The sequence below is a fragment of the Stenella coeruleoalba genome, assembly GCF_951394435.1.
Source record: "Stenella coeruleoalba genome assembly, chromosome: 11".
Lineage (NCBI taxonomy): Eukaryota > Metazoa > Chordata > Mammalia > Artiodactyla > Delphinidae > Stenella > Stenella coeruleoalba.
The window spans coordinates 22,335,190-22,356,403 of NC_137157.1; the positions used below are offsets into that span (position 1 = coordinate 22,335,190).

Consider the following 21,214-nt stretch of genomic DNA (forward strand, 5'->3'; position numbering starts at 1 on the left):
TGTTGGTTATTTTTCTCTGTATTAAGAAAATCATTGTTTACCCACAGTAAAAATGCCTGATTTAATTTATAACATTTCTGGTTTTGTTTCAGGGAAGCAATGTTATGGAAGATCAAGATCTGTTGGAAATTGGAATCCTTAATTCTGGGCACAGACAAAGAATTCTACAGGCAATCCAGCTCCTTCCAAAGGTAAGCCATGCTTTATTACCTTAGCCCTGAATATAGTCCCAGTGGTTTTAAGTCCAGGTGTGCAAGGGGTATTAGGATTTAGGACAATATGTCTGCATATTGATGCAACTCCTCAAAGCAGGTCTTCTTAGTCCAGCTAAACATTCAGACTCATAAGACTACTATGAGCCACAGTAGAGCTATCAAGAAAGATATAATACAGGAAATGCCACTGGCTAGCAGGGCAGCTTGAGAGTTTTTCTTCAGTGGGATTCTTTATGTCAGTACAAACATCAGTCCATGCCCCCCAGGTGACAGATCAGGTGCAAGAAGACAAGATCAATATAGGGTGGGTACAAGAACGTTCCTGGATCAGAAGCCTCATGCCCTTAAAGGCTCATCTCTTGTAATAACTCCATAGCCCTAGCCTCCAGGGACAAGGAACCTGCCTAATCACAAGTCATCACTCAGGGAAGTCCAAAATATCGCATCCCCATCAGGTATTTGTAGTTCATGTATAAATCTTCCCAGTCCAGATGCAATTTACCAACCAGGCATCATTTTAACTTTAAGTAGTATGTTACCTAGCAACAGAGTTAACCTTCTGTTTCCAGATGAGGTTTCATAAGAGCCTAAAACAACTGGTCTTCAGGATATGTAGGATTTTAATTGGTAAGGAAAGGGAAAGGCATTTCAGGGGCCAGCAGGAATCACATAGATAGAGGTACAGTCCAGGCAACAAACTGCCAGAAGCATTAGGGGAAGAGCGATACTCGTGTGGTTTAAAATCCAGTGGGATTTGCACAACACTGTGAATGTACTTAATGCCGCTGAAGTGTATACTTCAGGATGGTTTAAGGTGGCAAATTTTACATTTTGTTATTTCACCATGGTTTAAAAAATAATTTTTAGAAAAAGAAGAAAAAATCCAATGTGATTAAAACAATTTGGAGTCAGAGTTAAAACAGAAAAAGTAAGTTGGGTCAGGTTGGTATCAGGCTAAGGAATTTGAAATTTATTCTGTAAGCACAGGGGAATGGACATGACTAGACTGCTTTAGGCCAGTTAATTCTGAAGACTGTATACAAGAGGAATTAGAAGGAGGGAATGTTGAAGTTGGGTCATACACTTGGAAAAAGATTCAGGGGGCAAGAGTGGAGGCAGGGTAGCAGATGGACGGCAATAGATGCACCTAAATATATGAATTTATTATATATTTTGTATTCTCCTCTGTGCTTTTCCTTTCTAAGGAGGCTATAATTTCTCCTTCTCAGAATGGGAAAGATAAATACTAACCACTGTTTCTAAGGAAGTGACATGATGAAATTTGCTGACAATGAACTGAGTTTCTACTGATAGAAACTTACCACTTTTGCAAATTCAAGGAAAGTCAAGCATACAAAGGAGTTTTAGTCATACAATTTTCTAAACTAAAAGAAAAAGAATAAAGCATCCTTAAAACTGTATCTGGAGGTAATTCTTATTAACATACTGTTCACCTCGCTACTTTTGTATCTTTACTTAGAATATTAGTTCCTCAGCAAGTTTTCTCCTCACTCTCAGCAAGGACTCCTGCACTGCTGTAACGCCAGAACCTGCCACAGTGCCTGCCCCCTAGGAGGCACTCAATAAATCAGTGAATGACTCCCCACTTGTCACAAATCTGCCTGCCATTTAAAGTTCAACTCAAACGGTTCTACATCACTTTTTTTGTGAAACTTCTCCTAAAGTGAAACCACTTCTCACCACCTTAGTAATTATTACCCTAGTCCACACCAACCACCTCTAATCAGGCTACCACAATAGATTCTAACCTGTCATCTCTAGGTTAGACTACTTGAGTCAGTTTCTCATTGGTCCTCTCACCTGGACAATGCATAGATGCCTAATCTCTGTCCTGGTTACCGTTCTTACCACTTTACGGTTGAATTTCCACACGGCGCCCAGAAAGAAATGTAAATCAGATCATGCCACATCCTGATTAAAATCTCCAGTGGATTCCCTTTCTCACTTAGAACAGAATCTTTATCATGACCTACGAAAGTCAGTAGGATCTGACCCCTTCCCACCAATATGACCTCATCTGTCACTCTCCCTTTCTCCCACACTCTAGTCATGTGGCTTTGTTCCAGAACATGCCAAACTCATTTTTGTCTCAAAGCCTTTTTGTATTGGTCTGTCTGCCTGGAAAGCCTTTTCTTCATATCTTCAAGTGCTCGCTCCTTGCACCATCAAATCTCTACTCAGCTGTCACCTCCTCACAGAGGGTTTTGTGCCCTCAAAGTCACACCCCTCACCTACTGTCACTGTCCTTCATATTGTCCTGCTTCAGTTTTCTTCATAGCACTTGTGGCTGCCTGAAGTTATATTATTTATTTGTTTGTTTTCTTCCTTATTTTTCATCTCACCCCCAGGATGCAAGGTCAATGAAATAAGGGACCTTGGCTATCTTTTTCCCTTTTATATATCCAGTCCCCGGAATAGTGCCTACCACATCAAAAAATAATTTGTGGAATGAAAGAATACCCTGCTCTTTCTTTCCTCTGAGATTTGATGGCCCTATGCTTGTTCTGTCTGAAGGTACTAATAATATTTTACTACTTTTATGTTATAAGCATCCTGAGGGCAGAGACAATGTCACATCCATCCTTGACCTTCCCACTGTGCTTAGCTCAATACATGCACATTAAAAGAATGAAAGAATGAGTGACTAAACGAATGAATATTTTTTCACATGTTATTCAAATATAAATATTTTAATCAAAGAATACCTCAATTTTTAAGCTGTGTCTATAATCCTGTACAGGCCATTTTGAGAAACAAAAGAACCTGAACCCAGAATTATTTGAAGAATAAATGACGTATTTATTTTTAAGAGAGAATATCATTCCCATTAGAGAAAACAATACAATAGAAATAACACAAAATTAAGCTTCTATCAAGAGGCTGATGCTGAAGTGCTTACTATGCACCCGGATGAGTAGAGAAGATATAAAAACATCCAAACCCGTGTTCAGCAGTACAAACAGAATGTTACAATGCTACAGATGGATGCTTTGCCTTCTTAGGTCATGAGCCCAACCTTTAGGTGGTCGACAGTGTAATTCTGCTGCCAGCACGTTCATTTGCATTCACTCTAACTTTGCACTGCCAAAAAATGGACAAAATGTCTCTTCATCTTGCTTGTGCAGTTTTGGTCCTCAGAATATTTGTGTCATCATCTGTCATGAGAAATACTCCATGATTGCTACCTGAGATCCTTTAATTAACATACTGTGTTTTGGAATTGGTGAGATTGTTCCTAAACAGAGAAAAGGTGGTTTGCTAAGTGCAATCTCAATGTGTTAGCACAGTTCCATGCATGTTTTTTATGCTTTATTTGTATTTGTTGTTTCAAGTTTCAAATACAGAAGTTTATTCTTTTGGTAACAATGTTTTTTCTATAATATTCCCTTTTTAATATTGAAGTATTTACCAGTGCAAAGATCTGAATGGTCTCCAGTTCATTTGATGCCCTGAACACAAAGAATGTGTTCCACGTAGACATCTTTAGAACAGTAATCACATTAATTCCTCTTCTCCATCCATTCTTTCCTGCGTTTTACAGTGCCTGACCTTTAGTAGCAAAGCTTAATTATCCATCTTCATCCAGCATCCACTTCCCTCACCAACCCCAACTCAGTCTTTCCTTAGGTCCGAAAGTTTCCCATGACTTTTACCCTTCTCTCTTTTTTTTTTTCTATCAAAGGGTAAGGATCTATTTTACATAAAGAAATATTACAAATTTATAAGTGAACCATAGGCAAATTAACAAAATAATTGCCAGAATAAGTTACAAGGCATAACATTTCAGGGGATACACTAATGGAAAATAAGCATGAAAAAATGCTTGGCCTCCTTAGTAATTGGTGCAATGCTAATTAAGATGACAATAAGATACCAGTTAATACCCACAAGACTGGCAAAATTAAGGCACCTCATCATTTCAAGTATGAGGGTGGTTGAGGTTCAATGGGAACCCTAGTACATCCCCATAGCGGTTTACATTTTTTTTTTTAACATCTTTACTGGAGTATAATTGCTTTACAATGGTGTGTTAGTTTCTGCTGTCTAACAAAGTGTATCAGCTATATGTATAGATATATCCCCATACCCCCTCCCTCTTGCATCTCCCTCCCACCCTCCCTATCCCACCCCTCTAGGTGGTCACAGAGCACCAAGCTGATCTCCCTGTGCTATGTGGCTGCTTCCCACTAGCTATTTTACATTTGGAAGTGAGAGAGTGGCATGGACCTATATACACTACCTTTTCTCTTTTTAAGAAGGGACACATACCAAAAGTTCTATGAGAAGATGGCTTATTTTGTAGTTTCCTAGAAACTTTAAGCATATTGGGCTTTTTCTGTCCCCTAGACACAGGGAAATTATCTGATTACTTATCTGCAACGTGTAATTTACCTTTCTCCAGGTAAGAATTCTGTGTTGCCAAGTCTTTGGATAATCCTTTAAAATCTTTTTATAAGGGCATAATCTCTTTTGTCCTTTGACAGTATAGCACCTGGAGGTCAGGAATTCAAAGGATTATCATTTTAAAGGTTTGCAGGATTTCGTGTCAAGGCCCACAGTGTATCTGCTCTCTTAATCTCTCATCCTGAATTGAAAATGCATTTCAGCACGCTAGCAACTTTTATATCACATGCTCACTTCACTTTTTAATGTTTTTTCTTATACTTTCCTGTTTCATAATATCTTTTGGAATTACTTGGTAACTGTCTACACTCGCTATTTGCTCCCACTCATCCTTCAACCTACTTGGGTCTAACTAGTTCGTCTGCTGCCACCCCACATGACAGTGCTAAGGTCACCAGTGACCAGCAGAGCAGAAATTCCATAAGCTGCTTTCACCTCACCTTGGCTTCAGTAGGTTCTGATACTCTTGTCAGCTGTCAACCTCGTCCTCTTTCGGCCTCCACAATACCCAGTTATCTTCTTGCCTCTCTGCCATTCCCTCTCCTTGCCTGCTCATTCTCTCAGTTACATGTTGGAGTTTCTCAACACTCAAAATATTTGATGACTAGTAAGTGTAGTTATCACAGGACTCTTGATCATAGCACAGTTTCTGGTATTCATTGTTTTGTTCATTGAAACCCTACTTTATTTTACTGCATAATAAACACCTACATTTTTAAGTTCAGTTCAATTTTACCAGTATGTGTTGGTCTACATGGTTTCAATTGTTTTTTTCACAGAATGGCACTGAACACCTCTGTCCAGATAAATTATCCCCTTCCCCATCCTCAGTTTGAGATTTTGGTTTAAGAAAACAAAACAGAACAAAAACAGAGTTGTCTCTTATTCCAATAGAAAAACAAGATTCTCTGTTAGGTATCTATTGCTGTATAACAAGTTACCTCAAATCTTATTGGGATATAACAACATTTATTATCTCTGTTTCTGTGGGGAAGGAATCTAGGAGCAGCTTAGCTGGGTCTTCTGGCTCTGGGGTCTCTCACAGGACTACAGTCATCTTGAGACTCAGCTGGGGAAGATCCACTTCCTAGCTCACACATGTGGTTGTAGGCAGGATTCTTATCTTTGGGAGATTTCAGTCTGAGGCCTCAGTGCCTCGCAAGCTATTTATTGGCTGAAGGCCTTCCTCGTTTCCTTGTCACATGGGCCCCTCCATAAAGAAACATGAAGCTAGTTTGAACAGCATAAGCGAGAGGACAAGAACACGCTAGCAAGATGAAAATCTCAGTCTTTCGTAACATCCCATCCTTTTGCCTATTCTATTCATTACAATCAAGCCACTAATCCAGCCCAAACATAGGAAGAGGTATTTACACAGTGTGTGAATACCAAGAGGTGGGATCATTGGGGCCATCTCAGAAGTCTTCCTGCTACAGATACACTTTATAATGATCCACTTTACAGTCTAGTTTCCATGTCTACATTTGTGGTCAAAATGGAATAACCATTACATGGTTACAACAATAAAGGCATCTTTTATTTCCATGGGCCATCTTCATGGTACTATGATATTCACAATTAGATGATTTAGTAACACATTAGTAATCACCATTCAAAAAAGAGGCACATGTCTCTAATCTGTAAAATTAGGTATAATGTAGCATGACATGACACAATCATACAGAAATTAGAGACCTTGAAGATTTGCCAATTGCACATAAAGACTTCATGATTTGAATGCCACTGATCTAAGTGATGCATACAAATCAGGAATCCTATAAAACATTACAAATTTTAAAAACATGTTCATTCTTCATTGGTGCCTCATTATTGAAAGGAGCATATTTTCATCTATATTAGGGAAGTGAATTGGTCAAACTCTCTCGGAAAATACTTTAAGGATGTTAGCAAATTAAACACATTTTTAAAAAACTAACACAGCTAGACAGTAAAAGGGACCATTTAACTTTAGACCTGATCAGAACAAATAGATAAAGGCAACAGTTGACCAAAAAAAGCTTGGGATACAGAGATATACTGGCAAGGACTGAAAACTCAAACACTTTTAAAGGCAAGACAATATGGAGTAGTGGAAATTGTGGCAAACTGGAGAGCATAAACGCTGCCCCCCCAAAACAAAATTGGTCTTGTTTCCACTTTATCAATTAAACAAAGCATTAGGGACCAGATTTGGTTATAGCTGTGACTTTGCTACCTCCAAAATTAAAGTCTTAATACAATAGAATCCCTAATTATTTCAGAGTTCAAAGGAGTATTATGAATGTGACATTATCTCAGTTTGGCTTCCTGCCCAGGATTCTGCTCTTAAAGACCCTAGTTCTTTCAAGGTGCTTGAAATTCAGATGTTTGTTGATTCTAGTCTTGATGGTTGATGAAGATGTGTGCAAGATTTAGGGGGAAATTGTACAACCAATGTAACTTTTTTAAAACTCTAGAAAGGAAGGTTCAGTCTTATTTCCCTGTCACTTAGAAAAATGATAGCAAACCATTCCTGCTTCTTCTGCTATTTTTCAGAAGGGCAACGACAAAACATAGGCTATAGGCACAGATTCTCTTGTTGTACCTTTTCACAGGGTAACTTTTCATTCCCCTGTGCCACACTCACTCTCCATCTATCCTCATTCTTTTTTCTTGCATTTCTTTCTTTTCACTGGCAGGCATCTTAAATTTCATGCCATTCGATGTTTGACCTACCACCCTGTGGACATCCAGTAAAAGATATACTCTCAAACACAATCCCACACACATATGTGCACAGTTAGTATGGCGGCCCTAACCTAAAGTTAATACACGACTGGACCCACGGTCTAACTGAGGGCATGGGGTATTCCACCTCCTGTAGGTATGGTCCTTGGTGGGAGAAGCTGTGGTGTTTCTAGAGTCTTTTCAAGATCTATTCAGTTCTGTAAATGTCTTTTCATTCTGGGACAAACAGACATGCTCACTTAGATCAGTGTAAAAGATTATTTCGTTTTCAGGATAAATGTTGGTGCCATTGGAGAACGAGGAAGGAAGAAAGAGTAGTTGACCTTAAGGTCATTTGGAATAAATAAACTTTGAAGTGACAGCAAGTCATTCAGATCTTTCTTATTATTCCTTAGTCTATATAATCAGGTAATGAACTCTAGCCACTGTAACAAACAACTCCAAAATCTCAGTGGCTTAACATTATTAAATTTATTTCTCACTCATGCTAAGTCCATGGTGGTTTAGGCAGCTCTCCTCCAAGCAGAAACTCAGGGATCCAGGCTTCTTCCGTCATGTGGTTCTCCCATCTTGGAGTTCTTTGAGAGCTGCCCTAAGGGTAGGGGAGAGAGGAACATAGACGATCACACAGGATATTCTGTCGCCAGGCTTGGAAGTGCATCATTTACTTTAGACCACATTTGACTCACCAGAACTCAGTTTCATGACCCTTGCTAAACTGCCAGGTAAGCCGAGAAATACAGTCTTCCTTCACAGGAACAGCTAAATGGAATTCCTGAGAATCTAGCCATTCTGTGTCAGAAACTCCTTTTTTTCTTTCTGCACCTCAGCTGCTGCCTTTCTTCACACTAGTATTCATTCCTTAAGATTTATTCCTTGGAGAAGCCTTTTGAGACATCCTCTATCTGGGCTAGAGTGCTAATTTAACCTTCTGTGCTCCCATTACACCCGATAAAACTACCTATTGACTAGTTTGTGTCTCTCACTCAAGATTAGGATCGTTTTCATATTCATCTTCATTTCCTAAGCATGGAGCACCTGGATGTAGTAATGCTCAGTTAATATTTATTAGACTGGACTGAGCCAAACAAGAATGCAGATTAGAAATCAGTCCTGGGCTTCCCTGGTGGCGCAGTGGTTGAGAGTCTGCCTGCCAATGCAGGGGACACGGGTTCAAGCCCTGGTCTGGGAAGATCCCACATGCCGCGGAGCAACTGGGCCCGTTGAGCCACAACTACTGAGCCTGCACTCTAGAGCCTGTGCTTCACAACAAGAGAGGCCGCGATAGTGAGAGGCCCGCGTACCGCGATGAAGAGTGGCCCCCGCTTGTCGCAACTGGAAAAAGCCCTCACACAGAAACGAAGACCCAACACAGCCAAAAATAAATAAATAAATTTATAATTGCTTGTTTAATGAAAATTAAAAAAAAAAGAAAGAAATCAGTCCTGAATAGGTCAAATTAGGACTCCCAGGTTAGGAAATTTCCCAGCTGAGCACCTTTATATTTAAATGTTTTACAAAGAAGTAAGGCAGGTCCTTCATGAATATAACACCCACAACCTGGTGGCCTGCATTTTCCTCCAGAGACCTCCTCCACCTTGCCCCCATGCTTTCTGTTTACAAGTGGAAACCAATAACCAGCCTGTTCTTCGGGAGTACATTGGGAGAAGGAATGGCCGCTATTTATAAAGCTCTTTGAGCCCTTTGAAATGACAAAGCCCAGTATACACAAAGTACAGAATAGCTATAGCTGTTTGGACTGGATAGATATCCAAATAACTGCTAGACGTGAGAGCAGTGCAGTCCCAAGTTACTTATGGACGCTCCGTTCCAAGGTTTTTACACCATTTCAGAAAGCAAGGTGACTGCTGCATTCTTCCTAAGCTGAAGATGGAGGATTTGAAATGTTTTATTTTAAGTGAATTTATCTTAGAATACTTTATTATGTATACCAGCAAACTGAACTATCATTTTACTATGAACTGTGAACTATCATTACTATCATTTATCGTATCCCCCATGATATTTACAGAGAAATATGGGAGGAATTCTGCAAGTAAATAAATTCTGATCTATCGCCATTCCCAGCAGCTGTCATCCTTCACCTTTGAGAAGTTCACCCCCACTTAATAAAGAACAATGGCTCCCTTGGAATGGTAATGCGATCAGTAGTAAGAGTAAAGGAATTTAGATATCTGAGCACTTTCTCTTCCTAATGTAATTCTTCCAAGAAAATCACAATTTAGAGCAGCAGAGGGCCTTAAAATATCCAGCTCAACCTCTCACCTGAGTCATTTCACAGGTGAGGATAAGCATCGGTCATACTAAATGGCTCGCCTCAAGGCAGATTATTCCGTAGTGACAGAGCTGGAGCGAAAATCCCAGGTGTCTGTCCTCATGACAATTGCCTCCTGGGTGATACTTTGTTATACCTGAGACCCAAGGCTCTGAAGATGCTTGGGTATTTGTGAGAGAAACTGTAAAAGGACAAGAAAGAACCAAATGACGAAACACAGGAAAAGGAATTGATTATAAAATTGGGTTTCCTTTTAAGTTTCAGGCTGTAAAGGCAATTTTTACAACTTCCGTAGGCCACTAAACTCCATTCTCAAGACTGGAAGGGAAGGGCCGTAGCAGGGATCCAAAAGCCCTAGAAAAGCAGGAAGGAGACACTTGAAAGAGGAGAAAGGAAGACACAGACCACGTCAGCTGTCCAGCAGCCACTGGGGGTCAAGCTGCTTGTTTATCCTTGTAGGCGGCCTTAGAAAAGCTTCACTAGCAGTAGGAATTGCTGTGTCCAAGATGGAAAGGTATAATTAAGTAAAATAACTAAAATAATCTTATTTATTTTCTTCTTTAATCTGGATAGAGAGGAGGGAGAGATGGGCAAGATGGAAGGGCACTCTCTAGGAGAGAGTGAAGACACATCATTAGAGCATTAAACTATACAGAGATGACATTTTTACAGGATTAAGCCAGGAAGCAACGTGGTGTAATAGTTGGTACCATGGCCAGAATTCCCTGAGTTTGATTTCACCTGCCCCGTAGGGGTGTTCTAAGAATTAAATGAGTCAATATTTGTAAAGCACTTAAAATGGAACTTGGTACATCATATGTGCTGTATTCATATATATTAAGTAAAATTTTAAAAGAAGATTGAAGGTGAACCAAGAAAAAAAGTGAGGTTCCTTCAATCCATTAATTGTATCTGAAAATTATTACTTCAGGTATAAACAATAAGCAAAGTGGATCTCCTTTTATTTATTCATTTAATAGATATTTTATGAAATACCGACCACATGTCAGGCACTGTTCTAGATGTTGAGGATGGTGAGGAAACAGGACCTACAAGGTCATTCTCCTCATGCAGCTTATTTTAGTGGGGTATGCAAACAAAAATTAGTAAAAATATGTCCTATCAGGTAATGATTGGTGCTATGGAGAAATATTAAGCAAGGGAACAGACAGAGTGACAAGAAAGTATGAATGCTATTTTAGATGGATAAACTAGGATTCAGACCTGAGCAGTTTAACTGAGGTTCTTAACTATATTGTCTAAACATTATACTTCAAAGCACAATGAGGATACTAAGGGGATAATCCATTTAAGCTGCCTTCCAGGAACTTAGAATTTTCAAAAAGGAACTTTCTTGAGCTTTTATTTTAACCTAATTTAATTCTAGGTTAGCCACCTACTACTTGTGTCACCTTGGACATGTTACTTAAATTCTATAATCTGTTTCCTTATCTGTAAAATGGAGATAACAGTAGAACCTACCACATTAAGTTATTGTGAGTTATACATTTTCAAATGCATATGAAGTGTCTGTCACTTAGAAGGACTAAGTTAAAATTAGTCATAGCCACTTGTATTTGTTCAATAAGTGCTTACCAAATTAACAAAACTTAATAAATTTGGGGGGTTGCTCTTGCCTGGGGCCAAAAAGCAACAGAAAGGAACTCAATTACTGATATAAGAGAGTCTGTGACTGAAAATGCCCATGACTACTTTACAATAGTGAGCTTTCCATTCTTTTCATTTTCATTTCTCACAAGGCAGATTATTCCATTTTTAAATAAGAAAAGGGCAAAACTTCCAATTCTGATCATCATTCACTAAAATTAATTTTTAATATATTTAAGATTATTGTTTAACTCATCAGGAGCTAGAAAAGAAGTTATTTAAAATCATAACTAGGGCCTTCCTATCTAAGAGATTAAATGAATAAGCATAATAGCAAGACTGCTTCCTGTCTGTACCTCTTAGAGGTAATGTAATCAGTCCCCAGTGCTAAGTGGAAAGTGGGAAAAGGGTGGAGATAGAGAGTACTTTAAACAGCAAGGGCTTGGTAAATGTAGGTGGCGTAGAATGGAATGGAAATGAACTGAGAAGCTGAATGTTCAGACCATGGCAGTGCTAAAGACATAGTGATTTCATAATAAAGCAGAATTAAGTAAATCTACGCAAGAGCTCTAAAACAACATACCCACCATTTTGAAGAGCCATTATCCCCTACCTTTCCTGTACAATTGAATTAAGTTCTACTTTAATAGTTGAATATAATTTGGCTCTATTTCTTACTTTTGATCAGTAGCAATCAAGTGAGAAGTCTCTGTTCAATTTATATCTGCAAATGCCTTGAGCATCTACTTATGTCTCAGACACAGGACAAGGAGGAAAAGAAAAAGATGAAGTTACACAGTATCTGCCTTCAAGGAGATTACCGTCTAACAACAGAAGTCAGCGCAATATGCAAGGGGTTTTCATAAAAACAGAGCATGAACAAACTGTATTAGAAGTAAAAATACAAGCTTTGGACGTAGGGAAGGTCTCTTCTGTTCAGGGAATCAGGAGAAGGTTCCTGGAGGAGGAGACAGATAAATCAAAAAGGCATTTCTATGCACCTTAAAAACTTCCTTGTTTCGTGGGGTTTGGGGATAGCTCATGACACTCCAAGCAAAACGTGACCCAAAGTATTTGCTTAGCTTGTTCAGGCAGACAGATATGCTACTTTTTCTCCCATTTGTAATAACCACCCTCTGAAATATGCCATCAATCCAGCTGTGAATTTCATCCATCACTTTGCCCTTCAAGCTGTAATGAGTGAGTCAGATGCTTCAGACTCAAGCAGATGCCTAAAGTCAGCTTCAGCAGAGCAGGCTAAACTAGGACTGAGTTACTATTCTCCCACCCCTAAGCGAAGCAGTTTTTCAATACATGGTATTTCTTTGTGGTCATTTTCTTCGTTGGTGGTCAATGGGGTTTTAGATTTCCATCTTTTAGGTTCTGGCTTGATGCTTGATCTTCTGTCACGCTACCTAAGAATCCACCTTTCACCTTTAGAAAAATGACTGGCCATTTTCACTCTCTGCCACAGATCTAGCATCTTCTATTTTAGTAAAAAGATGTTCAGCTTGCTTTTTTGTTTGTTTGTTTTGTTTTGTTTTTAGTTAACAGATAACGACTGCTCTTATCAGAGGAAATGAGTACTCAGTAACCTGCCAGATTCCTTCTTTCATGTCTTCAAGAGAAAATACATTTTACCTTTACTTGTTCTGTGAATTCATGGTGGCATAAGTGCTAAATAGATAACACTTTAAATGATTTTAAGGCTATAATTTATGAATCACAGAGTCATAGCAGGTTAAAAGCTTTTTATTCGGTGCATCATCAGTTTTAACCCTCAACTCCTTGTCTACTTGGAGGCCACTGCTTTGTGGGAAAGAATTGTATTTACAGTTTTCTAATACTAATAGGTAAATGTATTATAGAAATTGTTGAATGTGAAATATTCTCCACAAATGTACAAGAGATTTTTGCAGTAAGTGTAGAGAAGATTGATTTCCCTGCCTTTCCCCGGGGACTCAATTACATTATCACCTACCAACCTTTATGGTGTCCACTTTCAACTGAATACTTTTCTAAGTGCTACTGATGTAAGCACGAAGTAACGGTTGACCTTACATCTCAAAGACTAGCATTTCTGGTAGGATTGGAGCCAGATGACAGAGAGCTAGGGCAACTCCAGATGCATAATGTCTGCAGATACCCACATGCCCAGATGATCGTCAGTGAATCTCTGATTCATCCATCCATTCAATCAGATAGTTCATTTTGGCCCTATGCTAGGTTCAGAGATAGGTATAAAAAAATGGATAAGACCTGGTTCCTGCCTCAGGGAGTCCTATCTGCTCTTTAGACAGAGATAGATATGTCGAAAACTAAACTACTATGCGAAAAAGAATGCTCCAAGAGGAGGGAAGAACTAAGTACGGAGGTCAGGGAAAGTTTTCTGGGTAGGTACCTGATGCTTGAGTTTAATCTCAAGGAATTAATAAGTATGTTTAGCAAATAGTTCATTAAGGGAATCACTCCAGAGAGAAGATGCTGCCTGTGTTCCGGCTAGGTCTAGAGACAGTAGGGAGAAATGGATGCCCGTATTCATCCATTCTGTCTGTCTCTGTCACTCTGTTTCTCTCTGTCTCTCTCTTGCTCACTTTCATACACACACACACACACACACACACACACACACACACACACTCACACAGGCATTCACTTACTTCCCTATGTATTAACCCCAAGAGAAACTATGGAAGAAACTCCTCCCAAATTTCTCCAATGCACTCAAGTTTTGTTTCTTTTCTGGAACTTGTAAAAACTTTGGTAGTTAATTTTCTTATATTTGTATATATTTCAAATATATACACAGAAAATTGCATATTCCTGGAAGGAAAAACCTTAGACCCTTTTACATTTTTACAGTACCTAGAATGATGTTACATATAAATTTTGTGCTTAAAAATTCTTGTTGAATTAAATAAATAATTACTACTAAAACTATTGTTAAGAGCTGATTCTCTACTGGGGATTCACATAAGTCAAGCTGAAAATTCTTAGTTTGATGTCTGAGGTAACTAAAAATTCTGAGCTGACCAAAAACAAACAAAACAAACAAACAAACAACACCAGACTATGAAACTGGAAACATTTTCCTAAGAGCCAAGCTATTCTTTATTCCATCCAATGGTGGTGGAATAGTTCTTAGATTATTCCCTCATTATAGATATAAAAGGGGTTCTCAAGAATTCCAGGCAGGGCTTCAAAATGAGGTTACACTTCTCTGCATATTCTAGACCTTACTGAAATTTTTCCTAATGATTCATTCTGGGTCTCTCAAGTCATATGTGCACCATTAACCAGACCACTTGCTGACTGGCATCTGCCCTTCTCTGCCTCTCTAGCTTATTGTGGTTGATGGCTCCTGTCACCAAAGCTTGAAACAGTGCCACCAGAACTTACCAAAAGTGCTCTCAGTGCTGTTAATACCCACTGAGTGTACCAAATCTCTAGTAGTGACTGCCAAAGCCTGCTTCAGAGCTTGCAGGTGCCCAGTGAGGCAAAGGTACCAATGTCTGTGCTACTGGCTACAGTGCCCAGTATCTTCCCATCAAGGGCACTTTTGCCACTGCCAACTGACTGTTCTGCCAATGTCACTGCAGCCTGCCAGTGTGGGCACCATCACCAACTGCTGGTGCCCAATGTTCAGGGCACTAATATCTGTGATATGGCACCATCCCTGCTTGCTGATGAAGTTGCTGGTGCCAATTCTGCTGATTCCTTTTGTTCCCAAGTCCCAGAAATGTTTTGTGATGTAGATTTTGTATTGAAGCTTCTTCTTCTTAAGCCATGGTCCGTGGGAGCTAAGCCAGGGCCCATTAAGAGTGCCAGATCCTGAAATCCATGCATAATCACCCGTCTCCTCGAACATGTATCTCTTGTTCTATTAATCAAATACATATGCCTTGGCCACCTTCTTTAAGCAGAAGAGTCTTTTGAGGATGCTGGGTTGCTCATTGAAAACAGACCCATGCAAGACCAATCCTGCCATATATATTGCACATATATATTCTGTATATCCCCATGCTTGACAGATGAACACAGTGCTGTTCAAGATGAGGTCCATGCCACACAGATGCAGCCATCAAGCTGACAGGTTCCCATTCCACATCAGAGAACAAGGAACACTTTATTTTGTGTCTCAGGAAATCATCTGGAATCTGACCATTTCTTACCACCTCTCCTCTAGCACCCTGTCCAAGCCATTAGCCCTGCTTCTCCTGAGTTACTTCCAGAGCCTCTGAACAGGCCTCTCTGCTCCTACCCTTGCTTCCCTATGCACTTCTTAACACAGCAGCCAGAGTGATTCTGCTGAAATATAAGCCAAATCATGTCACTGCTCTGTGCAAATTCTTGCACTGGCTCCCTGTTTCCCACAGAATGAAAGCCGAACTCCTTACAAGGCCTTCAAAGCTCTACCTTATCTGGCCCCTGATTGCCTCTCTGACCTGTTCCCCGCCTCTCTCTGCCTGCACAAGCTGCTTCAACCCCCCTGGTTTCCTTGTTATTCCTTGAATGGACACCAGGCTCACTCCTTCCTGAGAGCCTTTGCTCTACCTATTCCCTCTATTTGGAATCCTCTCCCCCTAGTTGCCAACAAAGCAAATTTGCCCTCTTTAAATCTTTGTTCAAGTCTTGCCTTCTGAATAAGATGTCCCCTAACCACCCTATTGAATACCACATTTCCTCCTGTCCCCACAGAACCTCCAGCACTCCCAGACCTCCTCTTGTACTTTCTGTTGTCACAGCAATTATCACTTTCTGACATAACTTCCCTATTTATTATGCTATTTATTATGTTAATTATTTTCTGTCTCCCCAGTTAGAGCATAAACTCCACAATGGCTGACACCTTTTTATGTTGTATTCACTGATGCATCCAGAACAGTGCCTAGAATATAGTTGACATGCCCTATATATTTGTTGAGTGAACGAATGAATGAATGAATGAGTAGATGGGTGGATGGTTGGATGGATGGATGGATGGATGGATGGACGGATGGATAGATAGATGGGTTGTAGGTCCTCAATTTTGTAACTCCTATACTAATTTTTTGCCACCATTTGTATGATATCTTTTATACTTCCCAACCCAAGCAGAATATAAGTTATTCATTTGTATACTGCTAACTTTGGTTTTATGGTACATTTATCTGTTTGAAGTACTTCAGTGGGTGGTGTTATTATGCACATACCTAGAGGCTCTGAGAAAGGACATGGTTTTTAAATATCAAATAAATAGAATTGGTATTCAGAACATTCATTATCTTCTGAAGACTCAAGTTTGGGAAATTTTTTTTTAGTTGAGACTGATAACTTACAAACAATTTTCCTGACTGATAGTAGCATTGAAAATGCTACTATCAGTGCACTATATAAGCTACATGAAGCTACATGAATGTCAGAAAACATGTACTGTCAGAGGTAAAAAAAAAGGGATCCTTTGTCTTTTTCTAAACATAGTTCATATCAGTGGTGGAGCTTGAAAATGTGAATGATGGTGAACATTGCTCAGCACCTTATTCTGGTTGCAATAAATCCGCTTCATCTTTAATCTGAGCCCTTGTTTCATAAAAGAGATTTGCAACAAGGAAATAAATCAAAACAAATAGTGATATTTAACAGAGGGCTCTAGGGTCAATATGATCTCAACAAGAATTTTAGAAATGAAAAGATGGCAAAAGCATGTACTTTTATTGAATTTTTAAAAACACATCTTTTACCAAAAGCTTCAGAGAGAAGTACAATAAAATCATTCAACCCCAATGTTTATATGTGTACTGCGTAGTGGCTCTGTCGGTCCTTTCATCCACATCCCCACAGATCTTACCTGGCAGATAACTGCCAGGTTCTCAGGTGATGCTCCAGAGAGCACTTACTCTATGTGTGCATAGAAGAAGCCTGATTGGCAGTCTGCTCACACTGTTTGCAAAGCGATAAAGAGATTGTTTTATGGTTGTTACTGTTGTTATGGTCATTTTTTTTTCTACCACAGTTTATAGAACTTGCCTGTTTTGGCAGCTTCACTCCTTTAACTTGTGGTCAGTCCAGTGCCTTTTATCAAAGGGTTAATCCCTAACCCTGATGGCTAGAGGGTTGACTAGTCTGGCTAGTGCTTCTATTTTGATCACCAATCAACCATATTGTGCTATTGGAAGTTGATCACCATGTGTCTTAAAAACATTTCTTATCTATGCACTATTTGTCCATTACTTCACGTCACGGTCTAAGACTTGTCAAAATAAGGGATACCTCAGGCCCTCTCACGGCTAGACCTTAGTTTATTTCTTTTATTCGCGAAATAGAAATCACAGGGCATTAAGAGATAGTACCCAGTCCAAAGCACTTCACTTTCCCTTTATTCCCCCAAAATGTAGTGCCAAGTAATATCCAGGTATCACCTCTTCACGCTCCTGCCCTATTCCTAAAGCTGGGAGTCTTCAATTGTCTAAACACTCAAGGACACAAAGTCGGCAAGGCTCAGTTGGTGGTGGGAAAAATTAGAGCGGTTACTATTATCTGCAATTTGTAAGTCCATAGTGACATCCAAACATAACTCACTTACCTCTGAGGGTTTAAGTTTCTCCCCATTCTTTTACAGAAATTGTCTCCATAAGAGAGTCTAATTGCAAACAAAGGGGCTTCAAGCAACAGATTTGTGTATGTTACGTGTCTCCCTCCCTTGCTGCATATATACAACACAGAGACTTTATCACATTCTGCTTCCTAACAATAGTCACAGTGTATTAATCCTTTCAATTCCACAGAAAGAATAACATTACATGGAGTACCCAGAGTCTCAGACTCCATAAAGGGCATTTTCCCAAAGATCACCTAAAACCCCTCACGAATGAGATAATGTGTATGAAATCCCTTTGGGCTCTTTAAAGTCGCATATGATTGTTAGGTGGTGTCATCAATACTCTTATCCATTTCGTAGACATCTCTCCCGGCAAAGTTACACTGCAATAGCGCTTTAATGGTGATGAATAGACTTTTTCTGGGGCTCCATGGTCAGTGGATCTGCCTTTCTCTTTCATGTTCAATCAGTCTTTTAAGAGCCACTGATGAACAGCACAGAGATGTCTAAGCCCAGGTCTCAGAGCCTGTGGGAGATCTGATCCTCGCGCTACTTGATAGACCTGCGTTTGGACTTGGCAGCACGCTGTCTGCTAGCACTGTTTGGCCTGGTTTATTCTCAGGACTGCTGTTAGTCTAGGTCTTGGGTAGCAGCAGGACAGAGCAGAAGAGGCTAGAACAAGAAGCAGGAATAGAGGGACATACCCGACGATGTCAGCTGTCTGTATTACAAAACTCCTATCAGGGAGTCTGAGAGCACAGAGTACATCCAGGTAGAAGAGAGATGCCGTGGTCCATTGCAGCATCATAGGCAAGTTTAAGTACCTGAGCCTGGCACATCGAGGCTGTTGTACCAGGACGTTTACAATAAGTGGTAGTCAGGTTTGTGTGTATCCGGGGAGCAGCATGCCACGCGGAAGGCTGCCCTTGCCCACATGAGGACCTTTACCAGTATTTCACATATAAGAATCCAGCTCTCACCAAGTCCAAGCCAGGTAGCTTCTGTTAACACAGAAATTATTAACCCCAAAGTTATCTCTAACTATGCCTCTCATGCTGTAATTTCTAAGAAAGGCAAGCAAAAATCGCCAGAGCAGAAGGCAAGCCCCCTACCCCACCCCGATCTCCACTGCACTCTTGGACTCTTACTCCTTTGCATGTCTGACCTTCCTCAGCCCCGAATCCTCATTTGTCACTCCTTTCCATGCCTTTTCCTTGTAATTTCTAAAAACTCACTCTCCCTCCTTCTCTTCCCATACAAACTCCTCAGCAGAATCATTTAGATTGCGCTTTCTACATCCTCATCTCTAACTCACACCTCAACCCAGCACAGACCAGCTTCTGGGTTCTTCTTAGTGAGGTGCAGAGACCTATTTGCCAGACGCCATGAGCACTTCTCCCTCCTCTTCTCAGCAGACCTCTGCAGATTCCAGCACTGCTGCCCACAGCCTCCTTGCAGCTTCTTTTCCCTCACTTCTCTTGTTGTCTTGACTATTCCCTTTTTCGCCTCCTGCATATAATTCTTATCCTTCACTTTGAACACGTTGATTCTCCCTCAGGCCACTTCTCTTCCCATACTATCAATACATACCCTCTTCAGTCCCATCCATGTTGGATTTCAGCTCCCCCACGTGATAAAAATAACTAAGATTTATCAAGTGCTTCTTTGTGCTGAGCACTGGGCTAAACTCTACTTGCATTATTTCACTGAATGCCTATGACAACCGTCAGAGGTTCTTTCTCTCTCTCACATTACTAATCAGAAAATGGATGTTTAGGAAGGTTGAGTAGTTTACTCAAGGTCATACAGCTAATGAGTGGAAGAGCCAAGATTCCCACTTGTGCTGCTGCTGCTGCCCAAGGTTGTAAGTCCCCTCAGACTTCTCCCCCAAATTTAATGTGCTATTCCCCAACATCTTTAATTTCTCATGTCTCAAAATTATTCGTGTATTTCCTTCTATTTTCTTTTCTTTCTCAGCTGGTAATACCACCATGTACCCAGGTGTCAAAGCTAGAAACTTGAGGTTTTCTACATTTCCCCCTCTTATCCCTTGCATAGTTGTCACAAAGGGATGGTGGCATGATTGCCAGAAAGATACCAACAAAGGCAGTTAAAAGAAATGAAGTTTCTTTTAATGGCAACAGATATGAAAACTCATGGCTTCACAAAACAAAAGACAATGCAACATACTGTCAAGTGGAAATACAGGCTTCCTTTAAATGTTCTACGTGAAGTTGTCTTATTTAATTTTTAATTCTGTTTTTATTAAAGGCTAAGCCACTAAAATAGAGACTTCCTAGTGGTTTAAAGAACAGAATGCTTATTTCTCCCACATAATAGTCTGACAGTGAGCAGTCCAGGTTTACAAGTTGACTCTGCTCTGGGCAACTGTGGGAGGACCCAGGACCTTCCATCTGTTGCTCTGTCATCCCCTAAAGTATGATCCACAGACTGACAGCATCAGCATCGCCAGGAAGCTTGTCAGAAATGCAGAATCTCAGAGTCTGCCTTCAACCTATTGAATTAGAATCTGCAGGTTAAGATCTCACACATGATTCTTATGTACATTAAGGTTTGAGAAGCATTTCCCAAACTCTAGAGTATTGTTTTGCCCATGTGGACGAAGCTGGGCTGCAGACCCGGATGTTTCAGCTCAAGAGTAGATAAAAACAAAAGCAGCTCTAGAGCAAAGAACCTTTTAGGTTAAAGATGACCTGGAAGTTACACACAGCACTTTCATTGGCATCGCCTAGGCTCAAATGTATTCTCATGGAAGCAACCAGAAGAGAAGCTAGTGTATCTCGAATCTAGTTAGGCAGACACGAGCTCAATTGAAGCCCCATTACTATGGAAGAAGAGAGAACAGTTTTGGGTGAACAACAATGGGTCTCTGTCTCAGTTTTGTAACACCTTCAGCTATAAAAATATCTGCCACATTTGTTATTGACCTTTTTGAGTTCCTTATTTTGATCTAATTACCATGCCACTATCCTAATGCTGGCTTCATAACCTGTTGCACTGAGAACTGTTTTTTAAATTTAATCCCAAATCTATTATAATGTAATTTCATTTTTTCTTCTTTTGTTTCCTTTTACTATCTTTATTGCCTTCCTCTTGCTATACCTTTTATCTTGTGGCTCTATCACTTTATAAGGTATTATCTTTGTCTCAGCAGATAAAGCTGGTTTCAGGCAGAAAGAATATCAGGCAGAGAGAATGACAGGCTATATATATATATATATATATATATATATATATATGTCCATACATATACAGCAAACCCAGAATATTTCAATAAAACTAACAAATTAAAAGAAAATAAAACTGTAGTGATCATGTAATCTTAGAAAACTCTTCTAGGTCAGT

The 21,214-nt window shown here is 39.8% G+C and overlaps 1 protein-coding gene across 15 annotated transcripts in view; it reads left to right on the top strand.

Moving 5' to 3' along the window:
* ANKS1B (ankyrin repeat and sterile alpha motif domain containing 1B) overlaps positions 1 to 21,214 on the top strand; it is a gene marked incomplete at its 5' end in the record, with an annotated part of 1,156,737 nt that overhangs the window by 814,031 nt on the left and 321,492 nt on the right. For all 15 annotated transcript variants that reach the window (XR_013830584.1, XM_079937794.1, XM_079937795.1 and 12 more), the window contains one exon: positions 93 to 191. Coding sequence is in view for 14 of the 15 variants with exons in the window: in XM_079937794.1 (XP_079793920.1) it covers positions 93 to 191 (99 nt within the window). The remainder of the gene's footprint in view (positions 1 to 92; positions 192 to 21,214) is intronic.